The sequence below is a fragment of the Leptodactylus fuscus genome, chromosome 10 (assembly GCF_031893055.1).
Source record: "Leptodactylus fuscus isolate aLepFus1 chromosome 10, aLepFus1.hap2, whole genome shotgun sequence".
Classification (NCBI taxonomy): domain Eukaryota; kingdom Metazoa; phylum Chordata; class Amphibia; order Anura; family Leptodactylidae; genus Leptodactylus; species Leptodactylus fuscus.
Window position 1 is genome coordinate 7,182,309 of NC_134274.1, and position 16,798 is coordinate 7,199,106.

The 16,798-nt window shown below is 47.1% G+C and overlaps 1 protein-coding gene across 2 annotated transcripts in view; it reads left to right on the plus strand.

Annotated features, from left to right (window-relative positions):
* Nucleotides 1-6,818: 6,818 nt before the first annotated feature.
* The window catches only part of LOC142219303 (C-type lectin domain family 2 member D-like), a 33,164-nt gene continuing 23,184 nt past the window's right edge, over nucleotides 6,819-16,798 (plus strand). For both annotated transcript variants that reach the window (XR_012717547.1, XM_075288257.1), the window contains exon 1: nucleotides 6,819-6,887. Coding sequence is in view for 1 of the 2 variants with exons in the window: in XM_075288257.1 (XP_075144358.1) it covers nucleotides 6,852-6,887 (36 nt within the window). In the remaining variant the exon portion in view is untranslated. The remainder of the gene's footprint in view (nucleotides 6,888-16,798) is intronic.

Consider the following 16,798-nt stretch of genomic DNA (forward strand, 5'->3'; position numbering starts at 1 on the left):
CGCCCGTACATTAGTATTTTGTACTGATTTTCTTTGTTTTCTGCAGTGGGATGGTTTGGCTACATGGCAGGTAGATCTACAGTACTGTGCCAAAGTTTCAGGCAGGTGTACAAAGAATACTGCTAAGGCTACGTTCACATTTATACCCTTGCAGAGTATGCGGAAAATCAAGGACTTTTAGCTTAAAAATGACAAAACACCCAACAGACCACATTATAGTCAATGGGGTCCATGTGTGACCCATGTTTGTGGGGTCGGACTCGCCATTGTTCAGGTCCCTCAATGGACCCAAAGAACAGAATTGCAACACTAATGTTAGAATGAAGAAAAGAGAAATGTAAATCCCATCAATATTCGGTGTGACCTTTGCCCTTTATCAGTTCTTCTCGGTACAGGCAGACAGTTTTTGGCAGGGAGGTTGTTCCCGCCGCCATCTTGGAGAACTAAGCCCAGATCTTCTGTGGATGTTGCTTGCTCCAATTCGTCTGTCTCTTCATGTCACCCCAGACAGACTGGATGATGCTGAGATCAGGGCTATATATGCGGGGGTCGGATCATCACTTCCTCCATCCAAAGGTAAGAGACGAATAGCCTTTCTAAAGGCTATTCCGACGTGTTAACTAGAAAAAAATGTGTTTTAGTGGTAGAATCCCTTTAAGTATAGCCCTATGGAAAACCAAATCAAATCCGCTATTTATCGTAATTGGAGCATAATTCAGACTGACACCACTTTAGCAACTAGGGCAGAAAGAAAACCGCTAATCAGTTTCAGGCGTTGTAGAACCATAAAAGATACATTAGTATCAAGTCGTATGACATCTCAAACAAATCTTAACTGGTTAGATAAATTATGCCCAAAGGGAAATTTTTCATGCGGCAATTGTAAATATTGTCGCTATAATTTAAAAAAGAATATATTGTCATTTGGGAGAATTCAACATACGGTAAATCAATTTTGGAACTGCAAAACACAATTCGTGGTTTACGTAATTTACTGCCCATGCGGTTATTATTATATTGGCAAAACTATTAGACCCCTTTATGTTAGGTTCTGAGAACATTATAAGTCTATCCACACTAAAAAAAGGTTCTCCATGTCTAATACAACATATTCATGATTTGCATGATGGAGATGCAAATTGTTTGAGATTTGCTGGAATTGAAAAGGGGACCACAATAAATTATCGCTTCAATGTGAAGCGAAATGGATCTTACGGACCGATGCAACAGGTCCTCTGGGGTTAAATGATAGACTAGACATGGGAATTTTCTTGTGAATGGCCCCGTTTTTTCAGTCATCTAATTGTAAAAAATATTATTTTCTATCACTCTTTTAATATCCAATTATTTGGTTCTTTTTGATAATGTGTGAATATTGAATTTGTAAGCTCAAATTAGATGGTTTCAAGGTTTATCCATCATCCGAATTTTTTGCAGAATCTGTTATTAGTACATACCTTGTGGTCTGCGCTTCCAGTAATGAGGTAGTGCATCGGCAACGGGTTGTTGCGTCCAAATGCGCATGCGCATCGGCATTGTTCTGATTGGCCGGCGCCTTAGAAGGATAATTGAGGAAAACATACAGATGCTACGGATGTGTGCATGCGCATCGGCCCCGCTACGATTGGTTAGCTGTCTATTTATATGCAATTAATGAAGGCACTGTTCGTGCGCATCGGCCTAAAAAACCAGTACTGGCCGAGAATGCATATATGTGCATGCGCATCGGCTTTGCCATGATTGGTCAGCCGCTCGGCTTCGGATCCATATGCAGCCGATGTAGGCACTGCGCGTGCGCATCGGCCTAAAAGGTATTGGCCGAAAACGCCGTTTAATGGCTTGATTGGAGAATGTGGCCGAGGCACGTAGTGTGCATATGTATCGGCCGTTCAGCAGCTGTTTAAATATATATATAGCGGTTTCCATTCTGGTCCGCTAAACAAGGGAAAGAATTTAAAGTGACATTACTCCATTATCCTTATTGGTTGATTGGCAAGTCATCACAGGAGTTTTCTATATGCATAATTGTTCCTAAAGTATTTAAGCCTGTCTCTGTGTCTGTTTGTGATTGCATTCTGAGGCTTGAAAAAGCGCATGTAGTAGCGCGAAACGGCTGTTGCCTTTCTTGCCATTGATGCTGTACTTCCCTCCCTACAAGGACTACTTTTAAGATGTGATACCCTAATAAAGGAAATTCTTTTATGAAGTTGAGCCTCTGAGTGGTTGAGTGCCCTTCCTATTTTCTTCTCTGCAATTTGTTATTCAACGCTTTTTTCTGGTTGCTGAGCACCCCCACGGCTCTATATGAAAAAGGTTTAAGGCCTCTAATTTACCTCCAGCCTACCAGCCATTACGTTTACAGACCCAGCAGTGCCATCCTGCTTCTTTTCGCATTCCTCACAATTTTGCTTCTCAAGTCCTCAGACAGTTCTTTGGTCTTCTTTCTTTTCTCCATGCTCAATGTGGTCACACAAGGACACAGGACAGAGGTGGAGTCAACTTTAATCCATTTCAACTGGCTGCAAGTGTGATTTAGTTATTGCCAACACCTGTTAGGTGTCTCAGGTAAGTAACAGGTGCTATTAATTACACAAGTTAGAGAAGCATCACATGATTTTTCAAAGAGTGCCAATACTTTTGTCCACCCCTTTTTATGTTTGGTGTGGAATTATATCCAATTTGGCTTTTTGACAGTTCTTTTTGTGGTTTTCCTTTGAAGACAAATTAAATGAAGAAAATACCAAAGAATTTGTGATTGCAATCATTTTCTGGAAGAAACTGAGTATTATCTGACAGAATTGCAGGGGTGCTAATACTTTTGGTCAACACTGTAATAGTATATAAAATTAAATTTAGGAAGTAGCTAGTTTGATACCATATTTAGTAACAATGTCTCGGAGACCATGGCTGACCCATCACGTAGTGCAACCAAAATATGTTTCCTAACCCCTAGATAGATCAGCTCTATAAATAAGTATTGCAAGCTAAAAGCTAGTCTAAGTACTCGCAACCGAAACCATGAATAAGAGAACTATTAACAGATCATTCAAGCGTATTGTTAGGCACACAGAACAGTTCACAGAGGAATTTGTTTTTTTGCCCTCCCCATAGCACAGGTAAATTACCTGAGATCAGGGAAGGAGTGGGCCAAGCGACCCAGGGAGCCGAACGTTGCCTCTGACATAGGAGCAGACCGAGGGCGCGCTCTGTCTATTGCAACAATTTCTTGCTCCTGGAGGTTGATGTTTACGGGGTCAGATCGCCTACAGGTCACATACGGATGACCTATCCTATGATTGAGTCATCAGCACAAAATATCCATTTGGGGTGAGAAATCCCCTTTAGGACGAGGAAGCAAATCACAAAAAAAAACACTGCGAGAAAAAACCTCTGTTTTATTCACAATGATTCTACAACGGATATTAACGCGCTGCGATTAGACTGTTCTTTTAGGTTATGTTCACACGGTGGAAAATGGATTTGGCATGTGACTATACCGTGTGGCTAGCCAATGCAGTGCACCAGTATCCCTCTGCGGCACTCCGCTCTAGATTAGGCCTAATTGGGAGGGAGTCTCGCAACTGCCGACGCTGTGGCTGACTCAGCCGTAGGAAGAAGCGGCATGTCGCTATTTTCCCCACTACTAGCTAGCAGAAAAAAGAAGCGAGCGGCTCGCATTGAAGTCAATGGGAGCCGTTTTTGGCAGCGGATTTAGAGGCGGATACCGCGTCAAAATCTGCTGCCAAAAAACTCTGCGTGAGCGAGCCCTTAGGCCACCGAAATTTTGCAGGATTATTTTAATCAACATACGAATTGGTAAGGGGATTATATTTCGTGGGGTGTCCCTCTTGTCTTGAATATCGCCCCCCTATACTGTGCCGTTCTCCTCATATTTATTAGTTAATTGTCCTGTATTACTATTCCCCTTTCATGTTATTTCTATGCATTGTTGTTGCTGCCAGAATTTGCATGCTGCATGCCCATGTTCAGTATGTTTTAGGCAAGACTGTGAGAAGCAACCCCACACATGAATGGTTTCAGGATGCTTTACAGTTGGCATGAGACAAGACTGGTGGTAGCGCTCACCTCGTCTTCTCCCAATAAGCTGTTTTCCAGATGTCCCAAACAATTAAAAAGGGGATTCATCAGAGAAAATGACTTTCCCCCAGTCCTCAGCAGTCCACTCCCTGTACCTTCTGCAGAATATCAGTCTGTCCCTGATGTTTTTTCTGGAGAGAAGTGGCCTCTTTGCTGCCCTCCTTGAGACCAGGCCTTGCTCCAAGAGTCTCCGCCTCACAGTGCGTGCAGATGCACTCACACCTGCCTGCTGCCATTCCTGAGCAAGCTCTGCACTGCTGGTAGCCCGATCCCGCAGCTGAAACACTTTTAAGAGACGGTCCTGGCACTTGCTGGTCTTTCTTGGGCGCCCTGGAGCCTTTTTGCCAACAATGGACCCTCTCTCCTTGAAGTTCTTGATGATGCAATAAATTGGTGACTGAGGTGCAATCTTTCTAGCTGTGATACTCTTCCCTGTTAGGCCATTTTTGTGCAGTGCAATGATGACTGCACGTGTTTCTTTAGAGATAACCATGGTGAACAGAAGAAAAACAATGATGCCAAGCACCAGCCTCCTTTTACAGTGTCCAGTGGTGTCATTCTTACTTAATCATGACAGATTGATCTCCAGCCCTGTCCTCATCAACACCCACACCTGTGTTAATGGAGCAATCACTGAAACGATGTTAGCTGGTCCTTTTATGGCAGGGCTGCAATGATGTTGAAATGTGTTTTGGGGGATAAAGTTCATTTTCTAGGCAAATATTGACTTTGCAAGTAATTGCTGTTAAGCTGATCACTCTTTATAACATTCTGGAGTATATGCAAATTGCCATTAGGAAAACTGAAGCAGTAGACTTTGTAACAAGTAATATTTGTATCATTCTCAAAACTTTTGGCCATGACTGTACATTCAGGCAGTGTGCTGCTATTGAGATGTAGCGTCCCTGGCCGCATGCACTTGTCCACGCGTTGATGGTCAAGTGGAGCTTTGTGTAACTTAGAGCAGAACTTAGGGCCCGCCTGATGTTACGGGATACACGCTGGTGCAAGGCTCAACTCACCCAAAGGGCCAAAAACACTGCTGGTGAATTTTGTTCCGTTCCAAAGGACTCTGTGTTTAGATTTGGCTCAGTCGCAGCTCCAGAAGGCAAGGTTTCCTTTAGTGGCTCCATCTCAGCAGGATGATGATGGTGAAGCTTGGTTAAATCTGGTGTCGGAAGGGAAAGTGGTTTCTGATCTACATGTAAAGTACTGGAGCATGTTGTTTGGACTATTAACACCTGATCAGAACCCTGTAAAGTCCCATATTAGAGGACCATTACCGCTAGTAGTGGTTGCAGCCAATTCTCCCCCTTTGCGGTCCTCTAAGTAAAAGTTACCCCCAGGACTTACTGCCAAAATGTTATCAATTTCACAATCCAAATCAAGGTCAATGTCTGGGTCCTCAGTCCAATCCACTGCATCAATCCAACACAATGAGAGTGATGGTTCTGGAATCACTGTTATAGGGGCTAAGAATTTTAAAGGGCCTCAATCTCTGCTGGTAGCTCAGCTTAAGGGCCTGGAACGTAATTTGGAAGGGCTCATGTTAAGGGCCATAAAAGTGAATTTTGGAAGCTCTTACCACATCACAGACACACACACACACACACACACACAATGACAGGTCAGGGTGGGGAGTGAAGGATTTCCCATTGTCTATTCCATCTGTGGCTGTCATGGGGAACGTGATATAAAGGGGTGCTTGTTAATGTTTGTTGAGCTTAAATTGGGGTTTGTGTCCCTTCATTTGGGGAGTAAAGAAGGTTTCCAGGTATTTCCCACTTTGATAGAGGTTGTAGTGAGTGTGTATAGTGTGTAGTTGTTATGCTGTGATGTTGGGGTAATAGAGGGGCTTTGGTGTGTTAGATGCCCCCAGACATGCGCCCCCTGCTGTCCCAGTTACATTGCAGAGGTGTTGGTATCATTTCCTGGGGTGTCATAGTGGACTTGGTGACCCTCCTGAGGTGAATGGTGGGATCCCCTGAAACGAAGCATTTTCTCCTATAGACTATAATGGGGTTCCATATTCGTTCCCCTAGTCGAATATTGAGTGGCTATTTGTAACGAATAACGAACATCAAATATTTTACTGTTCGCTCATCTCTAATAAGGAGATATAATAATAAGTTTCAGGCGTCAGAATACGGAGACTCCAACGCTATAATCATAGTGACGCATAGAATACAGGTGACAGGTTTTTTTGGGGTGCTGGCAATCCCCGGAAAAATGGCGCTCGTGGTTCCAAAACTGCTGTCAACGCGTTGCGATCAGGCTGTTCTTTTAGTCCACTGACGTTTTTGGTGGAGACCGCGATGGGAGGCGTTTGGGAGAGGTTTTTTTTTTGTTTTTTTTCACCTTTCACAGAGGTGAGATAAAAAATGTAATCTGGACAATCCCTTTAAGGAAACCACCGCACCCCCTCAAGTTTTACCCTTCATGACTGTGCTCTGAGGGGTTAAAGAAGTGAGGAACTAAAGAAGAGTCTGAGCTTACAGATGACTAAGCCTGTGCTGTGATACTTGTAATATTGGCCCTCACACCCCGCAGGTCCTTACCCCGGACACTCATAGTATCACTGCAGGAGGTTTTGGTAACGTAATGAGGTCACATGACCCCGTGACATCACAGCATTTCCCATATGACTTAGGCCCCTCCCCACAGCTCTTACTATGTGAAGACAATTCTCCTCCCGGCTTCTCACTAACGGCTGCGGAGAGCGTCAGCGAGGAGGAGCGGAGAGCGCTGAGGAGATGCCGGAGGTCCGGGGACATGATCGGGACACTGAGGTGAGACTATTGCTGGGACTTGTGGTTCCCCTACATGGCAGACCTTCTCCTTATAGTAAGGCCTTGCTGGGACTTGTGGTTCCCCTACATGGCAGACCTTCTCCTTATAGTAAGGCCTTGCTGGGACTTGTGGTTCTCCTACATGGCAGACCTTCTCCTTATAGTAAGGCCTTGCTGGGACTTGTGGTTCCTCTACATGGCAGACCTTCTCCTTATAGTAAGGCCTTGCTGGGACTTGTGGTTCCTCTACATGGCAGACCTTCTCCTTATAGTAAGGCCTTGCTGGGACTTGTGGTTCTCCTACATGGCAGACCTTCTCCTTATAGTAAGGCCTTGCTGGGACTTGTGGTTCCCCTACATGGCAGACCTTCTCCTTATAGTAAGGCCTTGCTGGGACTTGTGGTTCTCCTACATGGCAGACCTTCTCCTTATAGTAAGGCCTTGCTGGGACTTGTGGTTCCTCTACATGGCAGACCTTCTCCTTATAGTAAGGCCTTGCTGGGACTTGTGGTTCCTCTACATGGCAGACCTTCTCCTTATAGTAAGGCCTTGCTGGGACTTGTGGTTCCTCTACATGGCAGACCTTCTCCTTATAGTAAGGCCTTGCTGGGACTTGTGGTTCCTCTACATGGCAGACCTTCTCCTTATAGTAAGGCCTTGCTGGGACTTGTGATTCCCCTACATGGCAGACCTTCTCCTTATAGTAAGGGGCTTGCTGGGACTTGTGATTCCCCTACATGGCAGACCTTCTCCTTATAGTAAGGGGCTTGCTGGGACTTGTGGTTCCCCTACATGGCAGACCTTCTCCTTATAGTAAGGGGCTTGCTGGGACTTGTGGTTCCTCTACATGGCAGACCTTCTCCTTATAGTAAGGGGCTTGCTGGGACTTGTGGTTCCTCTACATGGCAGACCTTCTCCTTATAGTAAGGTCTTGCTGGGACTTGTGGTTCTCCTACATGGCAGACCTTCTCCTTATAGTAAAGGGCTTGCTGGGACTTGTGGTTCCCCTACATGGCAGACCTTCTCCTTCTAGTAAGGCCTTGCTGGGACTTGTGGTTCGCCTACATGGCAGACCTTCTCCTTATAGTAAGGCCTTGCTGGGACTTGTGGTTCCCCTACATGGCAGACCTTCTCCTTCTAGTAAGGCCTTGCTGGGACTTGTGATTCCCCTACATGGCAGACCTTCTCCTTATAGTAAAGGGCTTGCTGGGACTTGTGGTTCCCCTACATGGCAGACCTTCTCCTTATAGTAAGGCCTTGCTGGGACTTGTGATTCCCCTACATGGCAGACCTTCTCCTTATAGTAAGGCCTTGCTGGGACTTGTGGTTCCTCTACATGGCAGACCTTCTCCTTCTAGTAAGGCCTTGCTGGGACTTGTGGTTCCCCTACATGGCAGACCTTCTCCTTATAATAAGGCCTTGCTGGGACTTGTGGTTCCTCTACATGGCAGACCTTCTCCTTATAGTAAGGCCTTGCTGGGACTTGTGGTTCCCCTACATGGCAGACCTTCTCCTTCTAGTAAGGCCTTGCTGGGACTTGTGGTTCCCCTACATGGCAGACCTTCTCCTTATAGTAAGGCCTTGCTGGGACTTGTGGTTCCCCTACATGGCAGACCTTCTCCTTATAGTAAGGCCTTGCTGGGACTTGTGATTCCCCTACATGGCAGACCTTCTCCTTATAGTAAGGGGCTTGCTGGGACTTGTGGTTCCCCTACATGGCAGACCTTCTCCTTCTAGTAAGGCCTTGCTGGGACTTGTGGTTCCCCTACATGGCAGACCTTCTCCTTATAGTAAGGCCTTGCTGGGACTTGTGGTTCTCCTACATGGCAGACCTTCTCCTTATAGTAAGGGCCTTGCTGGGACTTGTGGTTCCTCTACATGGCAGACCTTCTCCTTATAGTAAGGCCTTGCTGGGACTTGTGGTTCTCCTACATGGCAGACCTTCTCCTTATAGTAAGGCCTTGCTGGGACTTGTGGTTCCTCTACATGGCAGACCTTCTCCTTATAGTAAGGCCTTGCTGGGACTTGTGGTTCCTCTACATGGCAGACCTTCTCCTTATAGTAAGGCCTTGCTGGGACTTGTGGTTCCTCTACATGGCAGACCTTCTCCTTATAGTAAGGCCTTGCTGGGACTTGTGGTTCCTCTACATGGCAGACCTTCTCCTTATAGTAAGGCCTTGCTGGGACTTGTGATTCCCCTACATGGCAGACCTTCTCCTTATAGTAAGGGGCTTGCTGGGACTTGTGATTCCCCTACATGGCAGACCTTCTCCTTATAGTAAGGGGCTTGCTGGGACTTGTGGTTCCCCTACATGGCAGACCTTCTCCTTATAGTAAGGGGCTTGCTGGGACTTGTGGTTCCTCTACATGGCAGACCTTCTCCTTATAGTAAGGGGCTTGCTGGGACTTGTGGTTCCCCTACATGGCAGACCTTCTCCTTATAGTAAAGGGCTTGCTGGGACTTGTGGTTCCCCTACATGGCAGACCTTCTCCTTCTAGTAAGGCCTTGCTGGGACTTGTGGTTCGCCTACATGGCAGACCTTCTCCTTATAGTAAGGCCTTGCTGGGACTTGTGGTTCCCCTACATGGCAGACCTTCTCCTTCTAGTAAGGCCTTGCTGGGACTTGTGATTCCCCTACATGGCAGACCTTCTCCTTATAGTAAAGGGCTTGCTGGGACTTGTGGTTCCCCTACATGGCAGACCTTCTCCTTATAGTAAGGCCTTGCTGGGACTTGTGATTCCCCTACATGGCAGACCTTCTCCTTATAGTAAGGGGCTTGCTGGGACTTGTGATTCCCCTACATGGCAGACCTTCTCCTTATAGTAAGGCCTTGCTGGGACTTGTGGTTCCTCTACATGGCAGACCTTCTCCTTCTAGTAAGGCCTTGCTGGGACTTGTGGTTCCCCTACATGGCAGACCTTCTCCTTATAATAAGGCCTTGCTGGGACTTGTGGTTCCTCTACATGGCAGACCTTCTCCTTATAGTAAGGCCTTGCTGGGACTTGTGGTTCCCCTACATGGCAGACCTTCTCCTTCTAGTAAGGCCTTGCTGGGACTTGTGGTTCCCCTACATGGCAGACCTTCTCCTTATAGTAAGGCCTTGCTGGGACTTGTGGTTCCCCTACATGGCAGACCTTCTCCTTATAGTAAGGGGCTTGCTGGGACTTGTGGTTCCCCTACATGGCAGACCTTCTCCTTATAGTAAGGCCTTGCTGGGACTTGTGATTCCCCTACATGGCAGACCTTCTCCTTATAGTAAGGGGCTTGCTGGGACTTGTGGTTCCCCTACATGGCAGACCTTCTCCTTATAGTAAGGCCTTGCTGGGACTTGTGATTCCCCTACATGGCAGACCTTCTCCTTCTAGTAAGGCCTTGCTGGGACTTGTGGTTCCCCTACATGGCAGACCTTCTCCTTATAGTAAGGCCTTGCTGGGACTTGTGGTTCTCCTACATGGCAGACCTTCTCCTTATAGTAAGGCCTTGCTGGGACTTGTGGTTCTCCTACATGGCAGACCTTCTCCTTATAGTAAGGCCTTGCTGGGACTTGTGGTTCCCCTACATGGCAGACCTTCTCCTTCTAGTAAGGCCTTGCTGGGACTTGTGGTTCCCCTACATGGCAGACCTTCTCCTTATAGTAAGGCCTTGCTGGGACTTGTGGTTCCTCTACATGGCAGACCTTCTCCTTATAGTAAGGGGCTTGCTGGGACTTGTGGTTCCCCTACATGGCAGACCTTCTCCTTATAGTAAGGCCTTGCTGGGACTTGTGGTTCCTCTACATGGCAGACCTTCTCCTTATAGTAAGGGCCTTGCTGGGACTTGTGGTTCCTCTACATGGCAGACCTTCTCCTTATAGTAAGGCCTTGCTGGGACTTGTGGTTCCCCTACATGGCAGACCTTCTCCTTATAGTAAGGCCTTGCTGGGACTTGTGGTTCCTCTACATGGCAGACCTTCTCCTTATAGTAAGGCCTTGCTGGGACTTGTGGTTCCTCTACATGGCAGACCTTCTCCTTATAGTAAGGCCTTGCTGGGACTTGTGGTTCCCCTACATGGCAGACCTTCTCCTTATAGTAAGGCCTTGCTGGGACTTGTGGTTCCCCTACATGGCAGACCTTCTCCTTATAGTAAGGCCTTGCTGGGACTTGTGGTTCCTCTACATGGCAGACCTTCTCCTTATAGTAAGGCCTTGCTGGGACTTGTGGTTCCCCTACATGGCAGACCTTCTCCTTATAGTAAGGCCTTGCTGGGACTTGTGGTTCCCCTACATGGCAGACCTTCTCCTTATAGTAAGGTCTTGCTGGGACTTGTGGTTCCTCTACATGGCAGACCTTCTCCTTATAGTAAGGGGCTTGCTGGGACTTGTGGTTCCCCTACATGGCAGACCTTCTCCTTATAGTAAGGGGCTTGCTGGGACTTGTGGTTCCCCTACATGGCAGACCTTCTCCTTATAGTAAGGCCTTGCTGGGACTTGTGGTTCCCCTACATGGCAGACCTTCTCCTTATAGTAAGGCCTTGCTGGGACTTGTGGTTCCTCTACATGGCAGACCTTCTCCTTATAGTAAGGGCCTTGCTGGGACTTGTGGTTCCTCTACATGGTAGACCTTCTCCTTATAGTAAGGCCTTGCTGGGACTTGTGGTTCCCCTACATGGCAGACCTTCTCCTTATAGTAAGGCCTTGCTGGGACTTGTGGTTCCCCTACATGGCAGACCTTCTCCTTATAGTAAGGCCTTGCTGGGACTTGTGGTTCCCCTACATGGCAGACCTTCTCCTTATAGTAAGGCCTTGCTGGGACTTGTGGTTCCCCTACATGGCAGACCTTCTCCTTATAGTAAGGCCTTGCTGGGACTTGTGGTTCCTCTACATGGCAGACCTTCTCCTTATAGTAAGGCCTTGCTGGGACTTGTGGTTCCTCTACATGGCAGACCTTCTCCTTATAGTAAGGCCTTGCTGGGACTTGTGGTTCCCCTACATGGCAGACCTTCTCCTTATAGTAAGGGGCTTGCTGGGACTTGTGGTTCCCCTACATGGCAGACCTTCTCCTTATAGTAAGGCCTTGCTGGGACTTGTGGTTCCCCTACATGGCAGACCTTCTCCTTATAGTAAGGCCTTGCTGGGACTTGTGGTTCCTCTACATGGCAGACCTTCTCCTTATAGTAAGGGGCTTGCTGGGACTTGTGGTTCCCCTACATGGCAGACCTTCTCCTTATAGTAAGGCCTTGCTGGGACTTGTGGTTCCCCTACATGGCAGACCTTCTCCTTATAGTAAGGCCTTGCTGGGACTTGTGGTTCCCCTACATGGCAGACCTTCTCCTTATACTAAGGCCTTGCTGGGACTTGTGGTTCCCCTACATGGCAGACCTTCTCCTTATATGAAGGCCTTGCTGGGACTTGTGGTTCCCCTACATGGCAGACCTTCTCCTTATAGTAAGGGCCTTGCTGGGACTTGTGGTTCCTCTACATGGCAGACCTTCTCCTTATAGTAAGGCCTTGCTGGGACTTGTGGTTCTCTGCACAGCGGCCCTTCTGCTCCTCCCTATAGACGTCACTGATGTTGAGCCTCTGATACACCTGCAGCCGCTGTGTGGGGGACATCCTGGGACTTGTAGTTCTTTATGTTTACAGCTGCGCCATTCCTGACAGATGTTGTGGGCTTTACTGGCCGGGCTGGTGTCTGCGCCCCAAGTATCTGAGGGGGCCACTGGGCTGCGGGTGTGACCGAAATTTGTTGTTCTATGCTACAGGTGTGACCACAATCGGTTTATTTGATAGTGATGATGAATCCCAGGTAGTTTCCAAAATCCCATGTATGTGTTTGTGATTCCTCCTAGCCCAAAAACTCCCTGGGACAATACACGTGATAATATGTTGCCTCATTCTATGACATAACATGACGGTGTCTCCTGGATGTCTCATCATATTCCTGAAGGTTCGGTATTCTGTCACGTGATATCCGTAAGGCTATAGGTGCAGATACGGGTCTATGAGAACGCGGCACCGTCCGCACAAGGATGATCTGCGCCCCCCATAGCCTTGTACTGTCAGGGGAGAGGGGGCGTTAACCAGTAAGCCCCGCCCTCCTGACAGTGGGGAGATATTGGTGCTGAAACTACCGGCACCGATATCTACAGCACCGGGGCACCTACAGGGAATGGGTATATAATAGCGCACATCTGAGGACATGAAAGGTCCTCTTTAAGGCTTCCGTATACCGCTGCCATTCACTTGAATAGTAACAGAGCTGCTTCCGTCCATATACCCTGTATACTGCTTCCTGCAGCTGGATGAGCTGATCAGTGCGGGGTCTGGTTATTGGACCTATACCGATCAGATAGGTCATCAGTATCCTATACACACAGGGCCTTGGACAGCCCCTTCTAGTATGGACACCCGACCCATTAGACGTGTGCCGTGTGTTAAATATAAATGGACGTTGCAGTGATCGTGCATCTGAGCCCTGACACTTGGCAGTACTTGGTCGCGGCCTGTCGTGCAGAAATACAGATGGGTTCTTCTGCAATCGGTTATATCTGCAGCCTGATATCTTATTGCAAAAGACGAGAACGCGTTTTCAGGGTCACAAGCGATCACGCTCTAGCCGATAACCCGAACCTCTGCAATTGGTTTAACATCTATAGATCATACGTGTAAAGATGGATGTAAGCACTGTGCGGTCTGTACACGTCATCCGTTTACTGTTTGTCTATAAATGTGGTTGTAACATTTTTTTGTTTATTTTAGTTTAACCACTTCCTCGCCTCCAACGCACTATTGTCGGGTATTGACATATGGCGGCTGCTCAGCTCCTATATTATACAGCCGGATGCTACAGCTCAGTGTGTGTGTCTGTGTGTGGGGGAGGGGACGTTCCTCACAGCCCAGCGATTACGCCCACCGAAAAAGCCGTCAGCGTTATGATACCGCACATCTATGGGGACCTGACAGTGCCGTTTTAAGGCCTCAGTCACAGCCGACCGAGGAGCCATTTTTGCGGAGGCCGTGGGCACCGCCATATTCTGATAGATCGCCAGCACAAAGTGGGAGATGTCACTCAAGCGACGGGAAGCCATCAGGGTCAATTATGTAGAACGGAGAGTGAAGCCCCTCAGGACAGGACACCCCTAAAGTCGTTTTCGGCTAATCCCGACTCATGAGAACGGAGCGATGCAGAATAAGACAGACATCTTTGGAAAGTGTAGAAGCCGCCCTACAAGCTCCGGTCATTAGTTTTCCCGCTGACAGACTCCCTTTAATTCAGGAACTATCCTAAGAACGGAGACCAACGCACATGAGGACTATGGGACAACTACAGGAAATCTGCATTTTAGTGTCCATCTTAGGAGCTCCAAGTCCCGTCCAATGACTCACATCAGGAATCTATGGGCGTGCGTGTTCTGGTCATTAGATAATGTGGACAGCTGTCTGAATAAGTCCCTATAGACAGCAGCTGGTCCTGTTTATATGACTAGGCTGATAATATAATATAATCCTTTAATAGTTCCACAGTGGGGAAATTTCAAGATAAGATGTCACCCCATTTATAACTAGATCAGCAGATCCATACTCAGCAGTCGCTCTTTGGCCACAAACCAGAACAACATTTACATGTAAAACCACAAAACCGCCCTAATCTGACTAATCCACCCACCGAACAGATTCCTAGTATATTAGGTGTTGTAGTATCGGCGTGATAGTCCTCATGTCCTATATATATATATATATATATATATATATATATATATATATATATATATATATATATATATACTAGCCTCTGCCTGCGACTAAGTCTGCGGGTTGTCCGCTTATATTCAGCAAATTGCTGCCGTCGATCGTTTGCCTGCTCCGACGTTTCGGCAGCTCTTAAGCTGTCCTGCTGCTGAACTTGTCCCTCACACTGTGCCTGTGATTGTTCTCGCGGGGACACCCTATAATGAGCGTGTTGTTGGCGTCAATGATCTCTATCGGCTCCTCTTGAGGAGAACTCTGTGACTTCTGGCTCCTTCATAACGCTCGTTGTTTGCGACAAATTAGATTCTCTTTTTCCCGGCCTGTTTAATATTAGCAAACTGCCAATGTGGATGAAAGGTCTTTGTCCATGTCAGTGTGTCAGCACTGCCTGGAGCACATCAGATAATATGCAGATGTGTGAACACTGAGGGTTAGCGTGTGTTTACACCGAGAGATAACAACCCTGGCTTTCTCAGAACCTGAGATAAGAGCAGTGTAATATAGTACGTGAACATAAATTCATAACAGTTGTGAAGCCATGTCACTTACCGGGGTAAAAAGTAGCCGATGTGTTATTCGAGGTTACAATCTATCTATGTTTAGCCGTTTTTGCATGATTGAGGAACAACTATAATATTAGTAGTATAGTATAGTAAGTATAATAGGATTATAAGGCAGCCGGGGCAGCGCTCCCATCACACTCCCTTCTGTGGGATTGCAGCTGTTCCTACAAATATTTAACATGACCTCATATCCTTTTCCACAGCTGTGCTGGCGGGATTCCTAAAGACAGGGCACCCCATTGAGGACTGTATATTGTCTGCGGGGACATAGGTCCTGAATACTACCGTCCTCTACAACCACACTTTGTCCATGTACCGTCCCTTAGTACAGATCTGTAATCACTGATGGCGTACGGTCACATTAATGCCGTATTTTGTTTTAATGCCGTCTGTTTTTTGTGGTTTGGTCTCATCTATTCTATTAATGGAGTCCATAGAAAACCCGGATTGTACAGAGACATCCACGTGTCATCCATACCGTTTTCCGTGGATCGGCACTCTAATGCAGTCCTGTGGATGGGGCCGTAGTGTCCATATACTTCCCATTAGCAAAGTGTCCCCCTTAATGTTCTAGGAGTCTGAGGAATATGATAAACCTCGGTGGGTGGGTTAGTCCCAGGCAGGACTGTCTGTAACCTGCAAAGCGTATAACAGGCCCCGTTATACGCTCCGTGTCACCAGGATTAGTACAGATATCGGTGATCAGAATCACAAGGACGTCTCTAGGTGACCCCGAGCACATACGTGATCGCTGATACAATGCACGTCTTGTTATCTGACCACTTCCCTATCTCATGAATACATGGATTAGTCTGCTCATCGCAACCGCAAGTAAACAGAACTGACCATAAATAACTAAAATGCAGAACAGATGCATCACAACCCGGGCTACACTTAGGCCGGGTTCTCACGGTTTTTTTTTGGTCCAGAACCGATGCAAAATACAGGTAGCTGCGACTGGTTGGCGGTGCACTGTTGCCCACTCCGCTCTGGATTAGGCCCAAGGAATGGACCTAGTCAGGAGGGAGCGTCTTCAGTCGGATTCGCGAGGCGACTCGGCCTGAAGAAGCAGCATGTCTGGAACAAACGGCTCCCGGAACAAAAAACTGACCGGCTCCCATTGGTTTCAATGGGAGCCGACTTTTTGGTCAGGATTTTGAGGCGGATAAAAAAACCCGTGTGAGCCTTAAGGTATACTAACACTAGTTTTTTGCAACACGACCTATCCTCTGGCGGATTCCGGCTCAAAAAACGGGGCATGGATTTTTGATCCAGATTTTGATGCGGTGTTCAACATGGTCTTTCCCCCCACACCAAAAAAAGACATCAAAAACCACCAGCGATTTTTTTAAAATTTTTTCAAAGTGCTCTAAAAAACCCCAACCAATATGCTAATTAACCTCTCTGTCATGTGGGCGGTCTCAGACTATCTGCTCCAGTCCAAGACCACCCACCTGACAGTACCCGCAGCAATAGCTCTGAGATGGTGGGGGCTAGAGAACAATATTCAGCCGCGCCAGAATCCATCTATTGGAGGAGTCCTCTAATAGACCAGAAGAACAGAAACGTAGACATAGGTGTGAACATAGCCTAAACTAAGGCGCTTGACCTGTGCCAAG